Source organism: Acomys russatus, chromosome 32 (assembly GCF_903995435.1).
Source record: "Acomys russatus chromosome 32, mAcoRus1.1, whole genome shotgun sequence".
Classification (NCBI taxonomy): domain Eukaryota; kingdom Metazoa; phylum Chordata; class Mammalia; order Rodentia; family Muridae; genus Acomys; species Acomys russatus.
The window spans coordinates 32,230,184-32,254,207 of NC_067168.1; the positions used below are offsets into that span (position 1 = coordinate 32,230,184).

At 44.3% G+C, this 24,024-nt stretch overlaps 1 protein-coding gene across 1 annotated transcript in view; it reads right to left on the reverse strand.

The window, feature by feature from the left end:
• The window catches only part of Col6a6 (collagen type VI alpha 6 chain), a 131,684-nt gene that overhangs the window by 28,976 nt on the left and 78,684 nt on the right, over positions 1 to 24,024 (reverse strand). The window contains exons 21-29 of the mRNA XM_051140010.1: positions 19,929 to 19,964; positions 19,108 to 19,170; positions 17,243 to 17,305; positions 13,186 to 13,248; positions 11,930 to 11,992; positions 10,335 to 10,385; positions 8,012 to 8,047; positions 6,465 to 6,527; positions 204 to 266 (exon numbers count right to left, since the gene is read on the reverse strand). Coding sequence (XP_050995967.1) covers positions 204 to 266; positions 6,465 to 6,527; positions 8,012 to 8,047; positions 10,335 to 10,385; positions 11,930 to 11,992; positions 13,186 to 13,248; positions 17,243 to 17,305; positions 19,108 to 19,170; positions 19,929 to 19,964 — 501 coding nt within the window. The remainder of the gene's footprint in view (positions 1 to 203; positions 267 to 6,464; positions 6,528 to 8,011; positions 8,048 to 10,334; positions 10,386 to 11,929; positions 11,993 to 13,185; positions 13,249 to 17,242; positions 17,306 to 19,107; positions 19,171 to 19,928; positions 19,965 to 24,024) is intronic.

The following is a 24,024-nucleotide window of genomic DNA, read 5'->3' on the forward strand; positions in this document are numbered from 1 at the left end:
GCCTGGTAGTCCAGGTTTTCCCTCCATTTCCTCCCGCCCGTGAGATGTAGTTAGTAGGCCCAGTTTTCTCCCTTGCTAGAGCACACCGACGAGTGAGAAATGTGCCCAAGCAGTGGAGGCAGCAGTGTGCACACCTGAAGAGTGGCCTGCCCACACACTGACCTCTAAAGTGCAAAGACCTCACAGGAAATGTTTCCACCTACCTTCCGTCCAGGGGGACCTGGCTCCCCAGGGGATCCTGGCGCTCCTGGAAACCCAGAAGATACCTTGAAGCAGAATTAGTTCACTTCACATATTTTATACATGTATGAATGGTTTAAATTCAAGTGTAAAATATTGACACTATTTCAAAAGTAGAAGTCCTAAAGAAAAAAAAGATTTTTATTTTAGAAAATTGATAGAGTTCTAAAATACACAAAGTGGGGATCCCTAGCAACAATTGTTCTTTTTTGTTTGTTTTTCGAGACAGGGTTTCTCTGTGTAGCCTTGGCTGTCCTGGACTCACTTTGTAGATCAGGCTGGCCTTGAACTCACAGAGATCTGCCTGCATCTGCCTCCCAAGTGCTGGGATTAAAGGCGTGTGCCAGCACGCCCAGTTCATAATTTGTTCTTAAAACACTAATTGTTAATATTTTAAAAATAATTTTCTTGTTCTTTTGGGATTAAGATTTTTTAAACTGATATGTATCATACATTTTCCTGATGGCTCTATTTTGATATTGTTTCTTTTATATAGGCCTTCCTGTATAGCTGTGACTGGCCTCCAATTCATGATCCTCCTGTGTTCGTTTTCCAAGCTTTGGGATGACAGGTATGTACTACCATGCCTGGATCCCTGCAATCTTTTAAATTACACACACACACACACGCATGCACGCACACACACACACTTTTAAATAAAAGTGTTACAGGATTAAAAACTTCACAGTATTAAGCGAAATTATCTAAATTTAATTTATAAAAGTAGGGCCTATGGAGAACTTAAGAATCATTAAAGTCCTTCCAGTGTCCACATGACATTGACAGTATTGAAAAAAATAACTTAATTGACCTCATTTTATTTAGAAGATATGTTTACCTTCAAGGAAAAAAAAAAAAGAGACAAGTTAGATACTTTTGTCCCTAATATATTAATACTATCTTTTAAAGTAAAAGTCAATAGCACAAGGGAAAAAAGGAAGCTTTAATGTTCTGGAGTCCAGGAAGCAGTTTTCTAAGTGTTGTGTTGAGGAATCTGAGTGCTGAGGCAGCAGCAGAGAAATCCAAGAACCACCATGTTTGGTATCACACATTCCCAGAAGGCTCAGGCTTTGGCAGTGCCAGATTCTTCCAGAAGCAGAAGTGAAGTGAAGACGCTAAATGAGGAGGGTTAGTGGAAAACATTTTCACCAGGTGGCTGGGTACACTTTTCTCTACTAGCAAAAAAAGAAAAGTAAAACAGTGAGACTCTGGTGGAGTTGAGGACCAGTGTTACCACAGCGAACCAGGAGACTAAATGAGAATACGGACATTGAGTGTGAGCCCGTAGCTCCTGTTGCCTCTGTGTCTTCTAGAAAACTGGCGATGGTCTCTGTAGTCTTCAAAAAAAAAATGGGTAGAAGGAATTTTCAGAGGAAAATCTAATTAAAGAAGATAGAATACTGACAGCGAAGGGTTGAGCATAGTGTTCCATCAGCTCACTGACCAGCGGAATCCCTATCTGGAAAACCTCATTCATTCATGCCTTCAGGATTTCTAAACACACACACACACACACACACACACACACACACACACACACACACTTTTTTTTTTAAGATTTATTTCTTTATGTTATTATCTATACAGTGCTCTGTCTGCATATACATCTGCTGGCCAGAAGAGGGCATCAGATCACATAGATGGTTGTGAGCCACCATGTGGTTGCTGGGAATTGAACTCAGGACCTCTGAACGATGAACAATCAGTGCCTTTAACCTCTGAGCTATCTCTCCAGCCCCAAATCACACCTTTTGTACTCAATTTTCAATGTGAACACACAGCTCATTCTTGAGATATATGAAAGGTGAAAGTCAAAACAAGAAAAACTGCAGGAAAGAGACTATATTGAACAAAGAAGAAAAGACCTAAAAATACTCATTTAAATCCTCAGAGAGACAAGATGCTTCAATCATGAAAGAAGAACAGTATACAGAAAAGGAACAGTTAGACTGTAGCAACAAACTCTTCAAAGGTAAGATATAGGGTATAAATTAAAAATAAAATCAAGATACCTTCCCAGAAAGGAGAACATCAAAGAGATATTGAACATATAAAGTAAATAAAATAAGAAATAAACTAAAGAATTTTATTATTAGACGAAATTCTAGGTATTTCAATAAACACAGAATAGAGAACACTGGCAAGGAAGGACAAAAATCAACAAAACAAGAAGCATTTCCTAGAAGTGAAGGGCACATATTTCCTGGGTCAAGGGGCTTGCTTAGTTCTCAGGAAAATGGATAAAAATGGACCCTATGCCAGATAACAAAACCCATGGCAGATCAGAGAGGTGATCCAACAGGGTTCCAGAGAGAAAACACTGTTTATAGGAATGTGAATAACATTGAACTTCAACAAACACAGCCAGAAATAACAGAAAACATAACCGCCTTCAAAATTCCAAGGAAGCAATTCCAACCCAGAGCTGTGTATGCTAGCCAAAATATCGACACATCTGGAGTCAATACAAGTCATTTTCAGATGTTGGTTGTGTCACCAAACGTTCCTGTCACTCATTTCCTCTTATTGGCTTGTTAGGGTTTATATGTGAAACACCCTTCACCCTGGCTTATGTTTTGAACTCTTGGTTTCCAGATGGTGGCCCTATTTGGGGGCATCTTAGAAGCTTAGAAGTGGGGCTTAGCTGGAAGAGGTAAGTCACCCGACCATATGCCTTCAGGCTTAGACTGGGTCTCCAACCTGCTCCATTTTTCGATGTTCCCCACCACTATGGTTCTGCCCATGAGCCCCAAAACATGAACTGAATGGCCACGGGCTGCACCCTCTGACACTGGGGGGCCAGTATAAACCTTAGTTCTCTTTCATATGTTTATATCAAGTACTTTACCACAGTGATATGAAAAGTAATAAATACCAAGGCTCTTGGCAGGGTTTCCAAAATCCAGGAGGGTGTGGGAGTGGAAGGGGGAGACCTGACATGGGTGGAGGGGATCTCAGAGCCTGATGCAGGGCCACTGTGCAGCGGCAGCCAATCCCAGTTGACAGGAAACTAGATCAGGAAATGCTGGCTGCATATGCAAATGTCTGCAGAGTGTGTGGGTCAATGTCAGGTTAACAGAGGGGAACCACTGACATGACAGTAGGAAATAAGTTCATGCCATCTAAAACTTAAACATCAAAAGCAAGAATGCGGACAGACTGTCCCTTCCAGAACAATCTCCTGAGAGGAAGGTTGTTTTCGGAGACAAGGAAACAGGAGGGAGGTGGGAGAGGGTAGGGTCACCGTTTTCTTTTTTGTGCTGGGGGGTGACATGGCTCTACCTTTAAGCTGTGGTCACAGCCTGGGATTGCATTTTTAAACTTAAAGGGGACAGATAGATGGCATTTTAAAGTAAGGGAACTTAAGATGTTGTCTGACTCTTTTTTTATTGTTGCTGTTTTGAGACAGGGTTTCTCTATGTTATCTTGGCTGTCCTGTACTCACTTTGTAGACCAGGCTGGCCTCGAACTCACATCGATCCGCCTGCCTCTGCCTCCCAAGTGCTGGGATTAAAGATGTGTACCACCATGCCTGGTCTGTCTGACTCTTTTAAGCAGCAGTGCCCATTGGGAGCAGTTTTCCACCCCACATGACAGTATCTGGAGACATAGATGGTTGCTCTCTCTAGGGAAGGGGGTTGGGTGGTATTGGAGTCCAGTGGAAGGCTCCAGGGATGCAATTAAACAGTCTACACCACCCACGGGCAACCTCCCCCCAGCACCCCCCAGCACCAGATGCCAATAGTGTCCAGGTCCCACATCCCTGCCTGAAACCTGCTCAAAGATTTTTTTGATTTTTGTTTTTGTTTTTTAATATACAAATATACACACATGCACAGCCAAAACAGGTTTGTAGATTTAAAAACCTATAACTCAATGAACTCAAGCTAAGAATAGAATTATTCCAAGAGACCTGAAAAGACATTCAAAATTTAAGGCCAAAATCTTTCCAGAGAAAACATCTGCTCTTCCAGGGGAAAACCTGGGCATTTGCAAGGTTTAAACTTCCCTTTCAAATCCCAATATTACTCATGTCGAGAACGAGGAGGGAGTAGTTGGAGGAGGAGAAACCAGTCAAGTTACAACAGTTCAACACAGAGAACAAAGAAGGAGTCGAAACCTTCTCCAGAGGCCACGACACCAAGCCTGCACCTCGCCCATCAGCTAAGCGCACTAAGATCTTGTGCTATTGAAGGCAAGGGCCCAACAATGGCTGGGTTTGTTAGCATGCTGCTGGTGTTCAAATTAAAGCACTCCATTAATAGCCCAGGGAAATGATCCAGAGATGCTTCGGTGCAGATGACATGTGGATTAATTTGAGAGTCTTTTCCAATTATTCTCCTAATTATATTCATCTTCATCATTGCAGAGGGCAAACTGATAAAGGATTGCCATCTGAGAACATGTGTGAGGAAAAGAATTGCAGCTAGAAGCAGCCCCCCTCGGGAACAGCAAGGGGAAGAGGAGGCTCCTTGATTTTTGAAGCCTTAAAACCTCCAAACATAATCCTTACAGATTATAATTCCTGTTTCAGCTTGTAGAGGAAATTAGGTCAGAGAGAAATTCAACATAAGACAAACTGGAAAACTGTCTCAAGTATGTAGTTTTTGTATCACAGTTTTGTGAAGATCTTGTTCATGGACAGGGTTGTAGACCAGTTTTTTTGTTTTCTGTTTTTTCCAGTCAAGGTTATTCAGAAGGGAAAGAGACAAAAACTGTGAAAGACAATTGCCTTAAGAGTACTTTGTCACAATAAAATCTCATTTACACACAATCTAGTGGGTATGGTCAACAAATGCAAATGTTCCTTCTGTTCCCTAGAGACATAGGCTTGCTATGTAGCCCAGGCTAGCCTTGAACTTAAGACCCTTCTGTCTATATCTTCCTAATACTGATAAAAGGCACATGCTGCCACCTACATTTTTAGCCGGCTGTAACATAGGGCGAGCTGACTCCTACGGCACATGCTGGAGGGTTGAGTTTAAGTGACACAAAGCATTAGGAAATGCTCAATTCTCCCATAAACTAGTAAAGACACATTTGGTTAAACATCCAGAAATTTCACAAAACTCAGGAAACAGCTGGTAAGCTAGGTGAGAACCTTTTAACAGACACCTTATTAAAAGTACCTCAATGAAAAGCTTTGATAATCAAAGTAAGATGTTATTGGATATTAGCTTTCACTAAGTCTGCTAGGAATGAGTAGATTAAAATGATCATATTTTGTCATTTTTAAAAACCTGTTTTGGATTACAAAAATACCTTTAAAAAAATCTTACTTCAAGGCTTAATAATGGTACATTGGTGACAGAATGGTCAAATTTGTTCCCTAAAACAGCCCATTGCCTTCTTGGTGGAATTGGAGATGAGTACTAGACCCATTTCTCATCCCACAAGTGGACTTTAGCCAAAAATGCTTTCTAAGTTTGTGTTTGTCTGTTTTTAAGAACAGGTAACAATTCTAATGACCATTAACACAAAAGAGGATCTGGCAACGTAACTGAAGGGATGACGAGTTACTTGTTCCTTGTGCAAGGACCTGACTTCAGTTCCAACAGCCACATAAAAGCTGTGTCCAGTGGCATGTTTCCATGATCCCAGAACCAGGCAGGCAGAGACAAGAGGACACCTGGGGCTTGTAGGCCAGCCAGACCAGCTACTTGGTAAGTATCAGGTCCAGTGGGAGACCTTGTCTTAAAACACTAAGATAGCAGGGACGGAGCACTGGATGGCTCGGCAGTGAAGAGCACTTGCTGCTCTTGCTTAGAACCTGGATTTAGTTCCTGGGCAGCCACATGGCAGCTCATGACCAAGACTACTTGTAATTCCAGTTCTAGGAGATGCGATGCCCTCTTCTGGTCTTTGTGGACAACAGGCATGCACGAGAAGACTTTGATACATGAGGGCAAACACTCACATCCTTACAATGTTTTTTGTTTGTTTGTCTTTTAATATTAAAAGAAAAAAAAGATGGCAAGTGATTGAACAAAGACACTTACCATTGATATCTGGCCTCTATTTGTATGTACACACACATGAACATGTACCTGGCGAACACACATGTCCATAATACACATGAACATAATCAATCAATCAACCAACCAACCAATCTCTTTCTCTCTTTCCCCTCCCACACTGACACACACACACACACACACACACACACACACACACACACACACACACACACACACACACTTGAAGTTGTCCTCTGGATAGCTTACCGTTTTGCCTCTGACTCCCTTGGGACCAGTCTCTCCTGGATCGCCAGGTTCCCCAGTCTCACCCTAAATACATACATTAGAATTAAAATAAAAATCATTATTGAAATCAGATACATGAGTCACAGGGGCATATCTTTGTTTGTAGATTGATTCCAATGTAAAGTCTTGTGCTTTTTTTTTTTGCTTTTCTCCATTAATTAATTAATTTATTCACTTTACATGGTTAAAATCCTTCCCTCTCCTCCCATTCTCCCTTCTCCTTTTCATCAGAGGAGGGGGGGAGGTCCCCCATGGGTACCAACCCACCTGGGCACATTAAGACACTGCAGGTCTAGGTACAACCTTTCCCAACGAGGCCATATAAGTCAGCCCAATTGGGGGAATGAGATCCAAAAGGAGGAATCAGAGGCAGAGAGGGCCCCACCCAGTTGTTGAGGACCCATATGAAGACCAAGCTGTACATCTGCTCCATCTGGGTAGGGGGTCTAGGACCAGTCCATGCATGCTCTTTGGTTGGTGGTTTAGTTTCTATGAGCCCCCATGGAAGGCATATACATTTTGTCTTTTAATTAAAACAAAGTCTATGTTGGTCTCCACAGCACACCATGTCATCAGGGGCTCATGGTACAATCTTCCAGACCAGAACACAGGTTCCTCGGAGAACCAAAGGTTCTTTTTTGTTTGGTCTTTTGACTCTTGCAAGACCTGACACTTACTGAGTTCAGTAAAACCTTCCAGAGAAACTAAAAGCACTGAGGTAGGGGCTATCATTGCTAACTTGTTACCTGATAGGTGATTTTTTTATAACTATCTCCGGAAAAAAATCAAGCCAGGCAAACTTTCATCATCTTGGTTTGTTTTCTCTACAATTTTGCTTCCTTTAAGGCAGTGGTTCTCTACTTATGAGTCGTAATCTCTTTGGGGGTTGACCAACCCTTTCACGTGTGTCACCAAAGACCACCGGAAAACCGATGTTCACACTGGGATTCATAACAGTGATGAAATTACAGTTGTGAAACAGCAACACACTAATTTTATGATTGGGCATCACTACAACATGAGGAATTGTGTTAAAGGGTTGCAGCATTAGGAATGCTGAGGACCACAGCCTAAGCAATGATGAAAATAAGGGAAGGGCTACATTTGAGGAGAAAACTTATGGTTTTTTTTGAGACAAGATTTCTCTGTGTAGCCTTGGCTGTCGTGGGATCGATTTGTAGACCAGGCTGGCTTCGAATTCAGAGACCCACCTGCCTCTGCTTCTCAAATGCTGGGATTAAAGGTGTGCACTACCATGCCCAGCTGAGAAAACGTTTAAAAGGGCTACCTTTCTCTCTTTGACTATTAAAAACAAAGCAAAACAAAACTACAAATGAAATATTTTAAAAGTTCTAACTCCTAAACAAATAGATCATATCAAAACTTGGTGGGGGTGACCTGTTTCTTCCCTGTGCTACCCCACCCCAAGGTAGAATATGTTTCTCACTAACTAAGATACTTTTCCTGCCTGGAGCATCCTGCCTCTCAAGACTGTGAAGTGTACGTACCTTTTGTCCACTCTCTCCAGGGAATCCTTCCTGGCCCTGTCATTAACAACAGAGGAATTCAATACATAGACACTCATCCCAAGATTTATATTGACTTTAATTCTACTACCTTTCTTGTTTAGTGTTTATATATTGTGTATCATGGGAGGGCTGAGCCCAGTGGATACCAGGCAGCACTGTCTGAGAAACAAATTCCAGTTTCTAAATTCAGTTATCTGTGGGTTATATCATAGCAATCTAAGATGAAGAGAAGAAAGTATTTAAGGAGAAAGTGATGGGGTTGGGGGGGGGGATTACAAACAGCCTGAGTTTTACCCCAGTGCATGTAACAGAAGAGAGAGTCACTTGGCCATGTGTCTCTGAATAACCTTTCTCAAAACGGTTTCAATGGAGAGGTTTAGAAAGTCAAAACAGAATCTAGACTTGACCGTTCATCTTTACATCATTTGTTTACCTCACTGTGGCCAAAGACTCGTTGAAGAGGCTTCCAACCCTCATCTGATGAGGAATGTGTATTTTATCTGAATCAAATTTCTTTTGTTTCTGTGTGTGTGTGAAGGGGTGCCGGCACAGTCTAGAAGAAGCGTCACGTGTCTTTACCACACTCACCATCTTAGGTTTTGAGACAGGGTCCCTCACTGAACCTGGAACTTACCATTTTGGCTAGGCTGGCCAGAAAGCTCCCAGGATCCAGCCATCTTTACCCACCCCCACCATGGCTACCCACCCCACAACCATGGCTAGCATGGGTGCTAGGGATTTGAACTCAGGTCCTCTTGCTTTCATGGAAGGCATTCTTACCCAATGAGCTATTCCTCAACCCCTAAATTTTATTTTCTTTACATTTTTTAAGCTTTTGATGAACACCCATTAATTACCAATGTTAAGGGAGTGATTTGAATTTATGCATATAGTTTGCACCAACCAAACCCCCTGATCCTCTTCCCCACCTCTCAAACTCTAATTATCACTAATCTACAAAAATAGATAAATAAGTAAATACAGTTTTTTCTAATGTTAAAAAAAAATCCTTAGACACATAAAATTCAAAAAGGCAAAAGGAAGAAAAGTTACCCAAACCCTTCCTACCTGTGGCTGCAGTACATCTCTTGTCCTAATTAACCTCCAGCTTTGTAGAGATGCATTTTAGGCATAACAAGTATTCTTAGCATTTACTTTAAGCTTCCACATACAAGCTTTAAGCAGAGGCCTGAGGAGAGGGCTCCATAGAGAAAGTGCTCAGTCTGCAAACAGGGGAATCTGATCTCTGGCATCCTGGCACTGGTGACAGAGGCAGGATGACCCCAGGGGGATCAATCGCCAGCCATCCCATCAGAGTGCTCCCCGATTAGTGAGAGATGCAGTCGAAAAAAAAAAAAAAAAAAAAAAAAAAGTTGAAATGGCATAGAGAAAGCTCCCCACCCCACCCTCTGCCTCCATATGCATATACATAGTAGGCATGTGTTACCCCCTCGTGCTCACACACATTTTTATAAAAGGCTTCACATGTATTCATTCTATCAACAACCTAATGTTCAGCATCATCGGCTACTTAATATTTCCCTTTCTGTGGGATACTAATGTTTTCGATTATTCTGTATTCTAATGGACATTCCAATGGACACCCCTCATTTGTTAGTTTTAATTTTCAAAAATCTTTAGCAAGTGTGGCTTTCCCTCCCAACCATCTTGGCTTGTCCCCTGCATGACTCCGCTCTGGCACACAGATCCTTCTACCATTTTAGACCCCTGTACTGGCGATTTCCCATCGAACCATCTCCTAACTACTTATGATATTCGTAAGTGGTAATTATTAGCATATCAAAAAATCACTGGATTTAGTCAACTTAGTTATTTTTCAGGCATTTACACATCCAGTGACAAGATAATCATTCATTTTTAAGTTTACTGTTTGGACAAATACATTAAGGAAAGCGCTATAGAAATTCCTCATTAATAGCTGAGGCAATCACAGCTGTCGGAAGACAAAGTGTGGAATGGCCCCTGAGTGAAGAAACACACGGGAACTGCTAAGATTAGAAGAAGTTCAAGCCAGACCACGCCAGGCCCCAGCCATCCATCACAGAAAAGCACAGGCGATTCTTTTTCAGCTTCCGGTTTTTACCTGCCTCTGGAACCCTGGCAGGACTCTGTACCATGCAGCCCACAGGATGTCAATCCACACAGTGAGCTGTCCACACAGATTTTGAATTGCACCAGACTGCTTTATACGTTGCCTTTTCTTTTCTCTTTAAATGGTGGCAAGTCAGACAAGCAACCCAAAGCAATTGGAGAGGGTCCCGCTCCAGTGAGTGTAACTTACCTTTGTCCCTTTGCGGCCAACACTACCGTAACCCGGGCTACCGTCGTCACCCTGGAAGTAAAGCAACTATCACACACATCCAGACTATAGATAGAGGTGGGCTTATTTACAGGAGGATGTGAGGATTTTGGGTTCTATCAGGGACCACTAGAAGCAGGGTCCTCTAGCTGGGTGGGTACCAGGGACACTTGTGATGGCACTAAAGACTCCTGTACAATAGAAATAACAATCACAGTTACTTGTGTGGTTGTGTGAAAAATCAAGAGCATATGCTGGACATCCGGTAATCTTTCAGTAAAAGCAGGCAGCATTATTAGCCAGCACTTTTGTGTGTTAATACTTCCATTCCAATCTATTTCCAGCTCACTGAACAAAACAAGCAAGGCATACTGCTCTCTCATTGGCTGCTGTCGATGCTTGTAGAAGCTCTGGGCAAAAGGGGAAAGGTCGAATGATTTCTGATAAGGAGGTCTCGCAGGCAAAAGGTCAGAGGAGGTCTTGGGAGAATGCTATATAGAAAGCTTAGTCTGCCTTACCATCACATCCCTGCTGTTTGCTGCCTTGGAAAAACTGGCTAAGGAACCAATCAGAATTGACTGTGACACCTCTCTCAATTACAGCTAAGATACAAGAAAGCTCTTATGAGCAGTCCTCAGAGATGTAGCAAAGACTTGTTTGCTTGATGTGCATATTGTCCCCCATAGGTTGCTAAGCAGACTGGGGCAGTATGCTAACACCCCAACCTATGACGTCATTACCTACCTGCCACTAGGCATGTCCCTGCCCAGGAGTATATAAAAGGACAAACCCATATCATCCCCCCCCCTCTTTCTCTCTCTCCTTTCTTCCTTTCTTGTTCTCCTCTTCCTCTCTTGCTGCCTTTCTGTCTCTCTCTTGGATGCCCCTCCCACTTCCCTGCTCTCCTATGCTCACATAATAAACTTCTCCACATCATATCTGTTGTGGTGCATATTTTATATTTCAAGGTCACGGGTTCCCCATATGGGCCACCAATTTTAAATATGCGCCACCCAGCATACATGGTATAAGATTTATTGTACAAACATGGGGACAGAAAGAAGGAGGGCATCCCAAGGGGACAGAGAGAGACAGAGTAAGTAAGAGACTAAAGAGTAAGAGTAGAGACAGGTGGTGGGTTTGTCCTTTTTATCCTGAGTCCCTGGTGGTACCAGGAGGTGATGACATCAGAGGTCGCTAAGCAACCTGGGGGCAGGCCACTTCTATGCCAACATGGGGTACAGTCATGGAATCTTCACAGGGCGGAGCCTTGGAGGAAGTGGGCCATTAGAGGGCAGAGCTTGAGGTTTTATAGTCCAGCCCACTTCCTGCTTATTGTCTGCTTCCTGTCTGCAGGAGCCATGTGACCAGGGTCCCAGCGGCTGCCTGTTTGCATTCCTTGACATTCCTTGACATGATGGATCGTACTCAGTTGAACTCTAAGCCAAACTAACCCTTTCCCCTTCGCTAAGTTACTTCCTGTCAGGTATCTGGTCACAGCATAGGGAAAAGTAACGGATACGTGACCAAGCGAAAGGATCCAAAGACCAGATCCAAAGCAGCAAGAACAAACTCACCTGCAGGCCCCGAGGACCTGGGAAGCCGGCAGCCCCCTTTTTCCCCAGGCCTCCAGGTTCTCCCTGTTCAACAGAAGAACAAAACAGGCCATAAGTTGATTGCTTTGTTTGTTTGAGACGGGAGCGCATTCGGAATCCCAGGTTGGCTTTGAGTTTGCGGCAGTTTTCCTACCCCAGCCCTCCTGTGCTAGGACTGCAGGTATGGCCCACCATGTCACCAGATTGTCTATTTGTCTCTTGGCAAATCAGAAATAATGGCTCCAGGCACTGTTTAACTAAGTCCAATGTGTCACAGCAACTGGTCAGTAGCCAGACTTGCATACTGTACAAATGACCTGTGAGGAATGGCTGTGGCTGGTCAAAGCCATCACCCAAGACTCAACAAGTCTGATTTATTTATTGTTGAGTGTAGTTCACTATCCTAGCCACTCAGCGCCTCATGATCCAGGAAGGAATCTCTCTATTGCTACAAAAAACAAAACAAAACAAAATTGTTTCCCATGATGACCCGTGCAAATCATCCAGCTCTGAGGATGTATTAGGCTGGGGATCAGAGTGTAGATCAGTGACAGAAGGTGTCTGACAAGCAGAGCGTCTACCATGGCTCATGAGGCAGCCTCAGCTATCCAAAGTGTGTATCTTCTTTGATGTCTCTGTTTCCAACACAGAAATACTCCTAATGGTGCTTTATTTAAACCTCAACTCCAGTTTTTCTCCCTCTATCTTCCTTAATGCCGTAGATTGCTGTCCTCAAGATGTCCTAAATTCTTTGGGCCTGATTTCATGCCCTGTGTGTCATAGCTACCAGGATGCATTCATTCATTTACACTCACGAAGCTCTAGTTCCGGGTCAGACAAGGCTCTTCTGGATCTCACAACAGACGCCTGGGTCTTAAAAGGTCCTTAGCAAAGGTGCATAGGGACCAAGAGATGTAAGAAGGGAAGCAATGGTGCAGAGAGGGTGAGAGAGGGGAGGAAAAGTCCTTGCCAAGGCAGCCTTCCTCCTCTGAGATCCCCCAGTTGGATGGGGTGTAGCCCCTCCTGCGATTATGCTGAGCTGGAGTCCCTGATCTCATCTTGGTCCACACCCCATGTCCTTAGAGATTGCTGGCTCTCCAAGAATCAAGCCAGAGCCTAGGGCAACAAGCTGTGCTTTCCTTTGTGTGGAAAGGGCTCTGGCTGATCCAGCCAGCCACAGCTCTCTCGGGTAGCACAAATTTTAACATTGGAGGGGCAGTCTAAAGAATGTGACCTACTTTCTTTCCTTGGCTTCCCAAATGGCCTTGGTTCCCCGCTTGTCCTCCGGGTCCTGGAGGCCCCTGGAATGAAACAAGAATGGCAGATATAGCAGCTCTCCCTCGACAACACTTTCGCATGTCTTCTATGGAAAATGAAATACAGATGGGAGAGGAGTTAAGGGCTGAGCTGATCCTGCTCTGGAAAAAAAATATTGCAGCTGTCAAATAAAGACTAGTAACTAAAAGAAAATTAATAAAGTAACCCAGGCCAGATGTGGCCTAAATGATTACACTTCCTTGTGAGTCTCTGTGTCCAAATGGAGTCTAGGTTCCTACTCTTTAGCTCAGGGAACAGATGTTGCCGAAATGTGTAGCATTTCAAGAAAGCTTTCCAAAGGACATTGGTCTTCAAAGAACCCTTTCTACCAGCAGCAAGCACTATTTTTTGTTGTTGTTATATTTATCATCATTTGCAAACTGTAGAATGGATATTAGAAAGCCCAGAAAGTTTCACTAGAATTATTTAGCATTGTAACAAAGTATGTCCAGGGAGCACAGGATAACGGTTCCGAAATTATTTCTAGAAACTGCTAGAAAACAGAACTGTCATTTCTGTGCCCTAGAACAGGGCCCACTGCTAGAGAGCACTTATTGCAAATGCTTGTCAAATCAGAAAAAGGGATGAGTCCACAGCCCATCCACCCTAACTCATAAAGGATGGTGAACCCAGGCAACTAAAATGTGGGCTACGTATTGCTCTATGCCTGGCAGGGCTTTCCTCAAAACATGAACTCAGCCAGGGTATAGGATTCCTCCGTTTGGGTCAAGGAGAATGTTCAGTGGGTAGTGGTGCTTGCCACCAAGCCCAAGGACCCGAGCTCAGTTTTTGGAATGCACGTGATAGGGAGAACCAGTCCTTCTAACTGGCTGACTTTTACACGTGGACTGTGGTGTGTACATATATGTGCACTCTCATACAAATAATGTAGAAAAAACACTGTTCAGTTACACAATGCAGATACAATATTGTAGTAATAAAAATATTTATACTGCCCTTACTATGCACTATGTAATAGTTTCAAATATTTGCATCTATCAAACTGTTTAATTTTCATAACCTCCATTAAGGTAGTTACTATTTACTATTCTTTTCCTGAAGATGTGTCCGTCTATTAAGTAAACTGTCCAAGAGAACACGGTATAAGCCTGGCATCAGACCCAGGCATCCTGGCTCCAGACGTGGTGGCTATAGCTACTATGCCATGGTCTACGAAGACAACAGAAATCCTGCATTGCTCTCCACATTTGTGTGGCACGACTCTAGCCTTTCCTCCCATGACGCTCCTCTCCTCTTCCCTCTCCACCCTGTCAACATTTTTTTTAAACCAAAATTTCATGTAGCTAAGGCTACCCTTGAACTTCTTGTCCTTCTACCTCTACTTCCTCTTAAAGCTTAGTATTTATTTATATATTTTGTTCTTTTGACAATTTCATACATGGGAATTGTGTGTTCTGATTACTCTCATCTTGTCTCCCTCCCACTCCTGTCAGTTCCTCTTCCCTACAGGCCCCTCTCCCTCTGTCCCTTTTTGTTTTGTGACCCACTGAGTTTACCCAGAGCCACTGGAGTGACCACGAACGTGAAGCTACCCAGTAGAGCCTGAGGCTGGGTGGGGTGGGGCAGGGCGGGGTGGGGGTGGAGCAGGGAGGGAGGTTCACCCTACCTGTACCTCTTGAATGCTGATCCTTCAGAGAAGCACCCCAATGCTTGGCTAGTCCTAACCTTTCTTGATGGTGTGCAGGCTACTAGTTTTATTGTTTTGTGACCTAGTTTCCCACTGTATTTGTTAGCATCTGGAGATTTTAAAGGAGGGTCTTAAAAGGAACAAAAGCCAGGACAAAAGAAGATGTTATTCTCTTCAAAAATGTCTTCCTTGTTTTTGTTTGTTTGTTTTAGTTGTAGCCACATATTGGCTGGGTTAGCATGTTTCATTTATGTGCAACGCCAAGGACTGTGTAAGTTAGCAAGCCTCCGGTATGCCATCAACACAAGATGTAAGTCCCGAGGACTGCGTTCGCATCTGCCATTAGAAAACACATTGTTCCGCTGGAGGGTTGCTCCTGTGCCATAAAACAGTACGAGACCCCTGGCGATGGGCTTGAAATGGCAGTCAAGGACATCACTCTCCTGTGGGTCTGGCTGTTCGCCTCTGTGGATTTCCTTCGGAAACAGCAGTCTTGAGATCTCATTCATCACGTCCCAAAACACAGAAAACTCCACTCGTCTTTGAAACTGCATCTTAACAGCCGACAAGATGGGTATTTTCGTGAAAACCAAACAGAGGAAGAAAAGCGGGGCCTTCAGCCAGACAAATGGAAGTGGTGGCAGAGAGACGTGGTGCTTTCGACTAACTGACAAGGCCAAAGGCTGGATGATTTATGACTGTGCCACATCTTGCCAAAGCGAGATTAAAGGGACCCATGGATGGAAAGTGCCTCACGGGGCACAGGAAGAATTGCTCCAGCAACAGCCTTAGGTACCATTTTGGATCCTAGGTCTGAAGAAAGACCAAGGCCTTTGGATTTCAACTCATCTACATTTCCACATCAATATGTGATATCAGCAGATGAGATAATGGCCCAATATACATTTTCCTTTGTACGTTTTGTTTTTAGTAAAAATCTCCATTTGTGGTGCCAGCCAGCTTTTAATGATTCAAAGATGTGAATTCAGAAGAGTTTTGCCATCAGGTTAGTTCTGCCATGAAACTATGAAGTTTTCAGGCATTTGGAAGGAGCACTTTTTATCAAAACCAGGAACAAAGATCGTCAGGAGCAAATATTAATGTACTTTAAAGCAGGATATCACAGTGTACAAGTTTATGCAAGCAGCCTCCTAAATATTCTCATGATGAGCATAGCCACTTAAACCCGGGCCTCTGCCCAGCTTTACTGATGGATGCAAAGAAATGCATTCCCTGAATACTGATCTTTGTGGAGGGCGAAAGGTCCCAACGGGGTCCCTTTTATTCATTTGCTGCCTGATTCATTACGCAGATGCTTCGAGCTCTGCTGTGCCAGGGATTGCAGAGCCAGGCTCTGGGGATTCAGCATAAGCAAGACACTGACACGGATGGAGCCAGCAGCCTGTACAAACAGAGCAACAGATACATATACACTATGCTAGCTACGGACGAGGAGCAGATCACACAGGGCCTTGCTACTCAATGCGTGGTCCAGACCTGCAGCATCAGTACCAACTGGGGACTCACTGAATCAAGGCAGAATCCCAGCTCTTGATCTAGACACCCTGGATCAAGGCCTGCATCCTAACACTCTCTCCTGGGTGTTCTTAGTGCATTTTGAAATAGGGGAAGAGTGGACATTGGGTAGTCATTCCCAATCCTAGTGTTGTCTTGTAGATAACCATGGCTTTGCTTGTAGAGGTTCTAAGAGCTCTGAGGAGGGTCTTAGGCAGTGAAATAGTTTAATCTCCTCAGGAGACTTAAAACAACAACAACAACAACAACAAAACTTTACTTGTATATGTGGATATGCATGCGTGTGTGCGTATATATGCATGTGTGGATATGCATGCATACGCTACATGTGCTGGGTACCTGTAAGGACCAGGAGATGATTTCAATCCCCTGAAGCACGAGTTGCGGGAGATTATGAACTTGAGTCCTCTGGAAGAATTAGCAAGCACTCTTAACCACTAAACCAGCCCTCTAGCTCCCCCAGGAGGTGGGGTAGGCAACTCCAAGTGAGTTGTGAGCAGTGGGTGATGGATCCGCATAGCACAGAGGAGGGATTGCTAACCTTGGCTGAGAAGCAGAGGCAAAGAGGTCTAGAGAGGGTCTTCTGCCACACTACAGTCTGTATGGCGAGGGGCAGGGGGCACAGATGGACACCCAGGCTTTGAAGCAGCTGCCACTTCTCCGCTCAAGCCAAACTTAACACACTTGGCCTGCAGGTAGTATGTAATTCACCTCAGGAGGAGAACCACAAAGGAGGAGAGCCTCAAAGCCAAGACCGAAGCTGGATGTAGTTGCTTTTCTGTCTCCTTACGTACCTGGGGCCCTTTCATTCCCAGGCTTCCTTTTTCTCCTTTCTCACCAACCTCTCCTCTTGGGCCCTAAATACACAGAATCAAAGTGTTATTTTATCCTTTAGTGAGAACCCTTGAACATTAAACTTGCACATTAAAAAAAAAAAAAAAAATCAAATGCTAAGTCAAGATAACAGAGAAACCAGGCTGGGAGCCGAATTCCACAGTGGCTACCGTGAGGGCCTCTGAGTTCCTCCTCACTTGTGTAGGGACACCACAGACCAGTCTCAAATGGAGGTGGTTGAGCCTATTTAGCCAAAGGAGCTAGGACCTGGAGGAACACACCCCAAAGCTGAGATTTTTTTTTTTTTTTTTTTTTTTTTTGGTACTGCCAACGGTCTTCGGCCTGTTCATGCTCTGAAGCCATATGGATTTTATGGCTGTTCTTAATCATATAAATCTAAAACCAGAACATTTAACTCCGTCTTCTATTCAATAACCACAACAAAGATGGGTCATACCGAAGATGCATCCATAACAAGATGAAATTTAGATCTTTCTACTTCTGGAATCTTCTCCTGCCTGTGTGCTATGGCTTCCATTGGTTGCAAGGAAGCTTTCTTCATGCACCGTATTTGGTGTTTTGCCTCATTTTAAGTTGTGCTATAAATAAAAAGCTCCATAAACTCAAAGAACAAATGCTGGATGCGACTTCCGTAGCATGAAATAAGAGCAGTCGATTTAGCGAGATGCTTCCTGGTGATCCCAAGGCAAATAAATCTCACTTTAAAGCAAGAAAACTGAGCCTTCCTTAGCTGGCACGAAGCGACAAATAAAAGCAATCAAGCCAGAGGGGGGGGGGGGGCTGAAGCGAAAGCTGTTCGCCATGCCGAAATCTTGGCCATGAGTGGACAAAGTGTCTCCTCTGACATTTTGATGTATTTTTGCCCAACCACCATAACACAAACTGTCAATATATAATGCCTCTATTTTTAAGTACTTGAGTTAAGACTTTGAAGAATAGAACCAATGATTGTCTTGCCCATGCCAAACAGTACACCTGTTTTTCATACATTCAAGACTAAGGTTAGAGAAGAGAAATACTATTCTTGTGGTCTGGTTTCTATCCCTGGCCCCTCCTCGCCCTTTCTCCCTCCCCCCTCCCTTTCCTCCCATGCTAGAGACTGAAGACAGGGCCTGTGCATGCTACACAGACATTCTTCCCACGGGCTACATTCTAGCCCAACTGCACTCTTCCTTTTCAGCATTTGCGCCCTTCCTGTCTCACTGTTGACTTAGGCTACGCTTTGTCCTCTCTGGCACACGGTTCCCCTCTTGCTCATATGACCAGTGCAGAGCGCCAACTATGGCTTGCTCCTTGTAAAGGAAAAAGTACTGGAGGCAGCTCCCCAGAGAACAAGCTGGAAAGGACAGGCAGTGTGCCATGCTATAGATCACCTCGCTGAAGCCTCCAGCTGCACTCGGAACAAATCTTTCCTTGAGTTGAGCCAAAGTTTCAACACCAAGGACATCCAGAGATACAAGCCTGAGCTATTACCGTGTTACATTGACCACACTCCCCAAATTCGAGGCTCAACATTTTCCTTGGCTCAAGGGCTCCTGGATTATCCTGACAATCCTGAACCCAGCACATGGGGCTGGCTGCCCAGCGTGTTCATTGCTTTCCACTTCTTGATGGGGACAAACTCTGATAAAAGAGACAAAACTCTGTACAAGCCAAGCCTTGATGGGACTTATTTTATTAACCTGAACACACTTCCAGGTGTCCGTAATCCTGGAGGGCATGCGAAGGGTTCTATCCGGGTTATAGGTCATCCACACACAGACTCCTCCCTTTGCTCACACCCCCACATGTTCTCTGTGTATACCTGAGGGCCCTTAAGTCCAGGAGAGCCTTCAAGTCCATCTGGGCCTGCGATGCCTGGATTTCCCTATGGTGAGAAAGAATCAACCTATTAATCTATTAATAATTAATTAATCTATTAATCCCTCCATGTGCAAGATTAGAAACTTTTTCTCCCCACTGGCAATGAAAGGTCTTTGCAAAAACCGAAGTTTTTCGTCCTTAACATTGTGGCGTGTCACTTATGGTGTGACTGTGTGACTGAGAGTGGGCGTATTAGTAACAACCTTCATTGCGCTTTTAGCCTGAGTACCTGCGTTCTGAAAAATTCTAAGCCACAGCGGCTCTTTTTTAAGACTGTGCACCCATGAAGCACGATGCAGGATATAACGCTAGCGTGCGCAGCAGGAATGTGACAAGGCTGCCCGCTTGGGTCTCCAGAGTCCTCGGAATATCCAGTTTGTACTAAGCTTTCACTGCGTTCTTCAGGCTCAAATGGGCTTTCACTCATGTTGTGAGTTGGAGCGGCTAACTGAACACAAATCCAAGAAAGATTACAGTTTTATATTCGAAAGCCAAACAAAATGAAACTTAACCGTGGGACCAATTAGTCTCTTTGATCATTTCTATGTTTAAGCATTTTTTTATTTCTTTGAAATTTTTTAATAAAGTGACTCAATTTTTACTCCATTAATTCTTAAAATTGCAGCCAATATTTTCTAACAACTTATTCTACAACCAACGTCCTCAAAAAGTAAAAGTTTAAGATGGAAGAAGGTTTGACCATCTTGATTGGACATGAGTTGTTTATTTTTTGAGGTTAAGAAAAGAAAAATAACCACTGACCTGTGGGCCCGTATGTCCCCTTCGGCCATGAACTACCTAAAATAAAAAGGAGAAAAACAGATATTCTTAGTTTAGAAAAGATGGTCCATATATATATGCCTTAAATTGTAACAGATGCCTTAAGGCACGGCCATAAATAACTCTCACATTGTGCTTAGCACATTCAGTGACTCAGTGAGTCGTGAAAACAGGCTGCCGCTGACACTGGCTTTCTGTACAGGACAACAGGTAACTGAAATCACAGACAAGCCAAAGCCAGAGGTACATAGAGAACAGGTTGGAGCCAGCAACCTGTTTCCCTCACACTTGACCTGAGCTGCACATCAGCGGCAACACTGACTCATCAGGACTTTCTTTCTTAATTTCCCCCAAACTACAAAGTCAGTCAGAATCAGGGGTGGGGCAGCTGAAGGGCAGGACGGGGTCAATTCCAGGAACTTCGTGATACTGTGAGCTCAGAAATGAAGGAGCCTACCTGGTTTGATTTTAAAAGCCAAGCAATGTGATTGGCTGTCAGAAATCAATCAGCTCAAGTATTCAAAAGCGACTTGGTTTATTGTATCAATAAAAGACCTAATTCAAATAGCACTGCTAAATAAGAAAGGGACATTTTTCATTCCATGTAAGGTTAGGGTGAAGGTGCATTCCCAATCAGTGGCCGTAGTTCAGAAAATCAAGAGACGATGGCATTTCCGGTCTGACTCGGTCACTTAGTAAAGTCAGAACACCTGGAACATCTAGGGTTCCCCAGATCCAACAGCTGCCAGACAACACTGCCTTGCCGGAAACTCATGCCAACCGTTCTGACAGGCCAGTGTTGCTAGGTGTATTTCAAAATACGTTGTCGTCTAAGGAGCAATAGTGTGTGCACGGGGACATGCCTCATTTCTTTCAAACAAGAATGATTCATCTTCAAGGGGCAAAATTCAGAGAAGAAAAGAAAGTCATTTTCAAAGGGCTGGAAAGATGGCTCCACGTCCAGGGGCACTTGCTGTTTCTGTAGAGGACCCTAGTTCAGTTCCCAGCACCCACATCGGGCAGCTCACCACTGCCCGTAACGCCAAGTCTAGGAGCTCAATCTTCCTTTTCTGAAGTTGACAGACATTTGCACACATGAGGAACACATGCATACACACATCCTTTAGCACAATGAATTGCTCCAATTCAATTCAGTTCATTGTCACTCAGAAAAATATTTACCAGTAGATCATTTCATCCAGAAAACTATTTGCCACCCTTTGAAAAACAGTAGAAGGGACCCATGAGAGCATGAAGCTCATATGCATGCTTGTACCCTACCCATGAAACACGCACGCACGCGCATGCACACACGCTCATACACGTGCGCACACGCGCACACACACACGAGTCTTTGACCTCAGGAAATCCTCACTCTCTAAGTCTCCAGGAAGGAGGGAGGTAAGACTGTGAGCATTTCACAAAGCAGAGCACAGCACGTGTCTAAGGATGCGGAGAGAGTTTCAAAGACAGAGATGGCATCCAGTTGTTCAAATGTGAAATCTTCCCTGAGGAAGAGACTTGAGATTGGTTTCTGGGGATGTGCACTAGTCTTTCTATCAGAGGCACGGTCCGGGTGGTGGAGTAAAGGCGGGCAGACAGGAGGTGGAGCAGGTATTGGTAATGAGGACAAGTTGGGTCAAAAGGGTGAGATGAGAGGGTTGTTGTGGGGTCCCTAGGCTGAGTGCTTTGTCCCCACATTCAGCAGTAGCCCTGGGGCTTGTGGCGCAGTTAACATACACGGATGGACCAGGTTTCATGTGGATACAGCTGGCTGGAGTGGAGAAGATAAGAATGTCACATTAATGTCATATTTTGCAAAACAAAACTTCACCAATAGATTCTAAGGGCTGTAGAACAGACCTCCAAAGGATGTTTCACTGTTGTCAGAGTTTGAAACGTCAACATTTCTTCCTGTGTATTAAGTTGCTTGCCTTTTGTATGTGCTCATTGGTTTGTGTATGTGGATGCACATGTGTGAGCATGCACACGGAGGCCAGAGGTTGTCACCTCTAGTGTCATTCCTTAGATATCATTTACCTTGTGTTTTGAGACAGGGTGGCTCCACTGGCCTGGAGCTCACCAATTAGGCTGGGCTGGCTAGCTGGCCAGCAAGTGCCAGGGATCTGTTAGCCCGCTTCTCAGTGCTGGGATCGCAAAGGTATGTCACCATGCCCGGCTATGTCTCAGGTCCTCGGGCTTGCCTGCAAGCACACCACCTGAGCCATCTTCCCAGCTCTGCCCCCTCATGGGACTTTAAGAGCTGATTTTGAGAGAGCTCAATGGCATGAGTCACCGCCATAGCACAAATGTATCTCTGGTGTCCCTGCTCCCTCCAAGGCATGGGGGCTGATGTGGTGAGAAAAAACTGACTCCTGTCCCTAGTCATGGGGGTTTAGGCCTAATGGAGGAAGCAGACTTTAATCTAATCTAAGACTGACATACTTGATGGAAACAAACCCAGAAGTGGCCACCTAGTAAGTTTGCTGATTTAAGCTACAAAGTCATAGGAGAGAGACCTTGGCAGACAGGAGACACAGAAAGCAGACAAGGAATTAAGGCAAATGATTTTCACAGCTCTTGCCTAAGATTTTCAAGTGGTTTACATAGGGATGATAATCTTAGGGTATCTGAAGGGTGCACTCAAAGGCTGACTGGGTTCTGGCCACACCCCCAGAGATCCTGACTCTGTAAAGCAAATGTAAGTGGGCACATCAAGAGAGTAACGTACCCCCAGGAAACCTGAGAAGAAAATGATGCAACATGGAGTCCCCAGTTGCAAAGTTCCCACAGCCTGGCTTTCTGGGTACTTATGAGGACCCTGTTTTCTGGGTGTACATGACTGATATGGCACAGAAAGTCATCAGGAAGCAAGCAGGGTACTAGTGGCAGATACCTGGTGAATCCTGAATCTCACTGGCAGGCTCATCCCCCAACGATGCTGCCCTGGAGCAATTGGAGCGGGGGGGGGGGGGGGGGGCGGGGAGTGCCGGGAACTATAAAGAGGTGCCCAAAAAAATGAATGGACAACACCACAAAAGCAATCTGGCCCAAGCTGGAATGGAAGCCTGCTTTTATATGAGGTTCCAGTTGCTTCTCATCACCCCTGGCAGGGACTCTGGTCTAATTCTCAGCACGGACTGGTTCAGAGAGAGCCACCCCTCCCTTTCCCACCAATGCCCAGGAGGGGGTGGGGGAGCTCTACTTTCTGGCTTTGGTCCTTCCTTCCTGCTTCTCCTGCCCTCAGTCCTGCCTATTATCTATCTTGGCCTCACTCTGCTAATAGCTTGCTCACCCGACAGGCCTGCCTCCCTTCCCATCAGTGACCTTCAAAGTAGAAGGGTTTACCTCCACCTCTTCCTTTCCAGGAAGCATATAGCAAGGTCTGGGGACATTTCTTGGTGGGTGTGCTGTTGGCACCCAGTGAGGAGATGCCAAGGGAGACATTGTCATCTTCCCATGCATGACACGGCCATTATCCACAGCAATGGTCCCAACAAATGCCAGTGGCTCTGGAGTGGAGAAACTCTACCATGGTTTACACTATGGTTCTAATTTCCTGCAGAGAATAGAACTCTTGTTTGAGTTCTTAGCTCTATTACTCAGCGAGTTGCTAGTTCATTGTTGGTGTTCAGCGTTTGTCAAGAGAATAAAGATCAGATTAGATTAGCTGGTATCCACTTCCCTGCATGCCACCTGCCACCTGCCTCACCACTGGTCACTCTCCAATCACTTGCCATTCAGCAGAATTTTATTGCTGCTAAGGATTTCTCAATGTTCTCCATCTACATATGGATTTTGTGGCTCTAGGAAATGCTGGCAATGGAACTAAGAGCTTGGTACAGACGAGACAAGCACTCAGCCACCGAGCTACACCCTCAGCCCAGTATCCACCTACACTTTACTGTTTTATAAATAACGGACTTATTTTTCTTAAGGAATAACAACTTCACTGCAATTGTCATAACAAATCCTGACTTAATAGTTGAATGCCGATCAATCAAATGTAAAATCATCCCAAATCCTCCATTGCAAGAAATAAACATTAGCAGAGTCGGAAGAGATGGCTCAGAGGTTA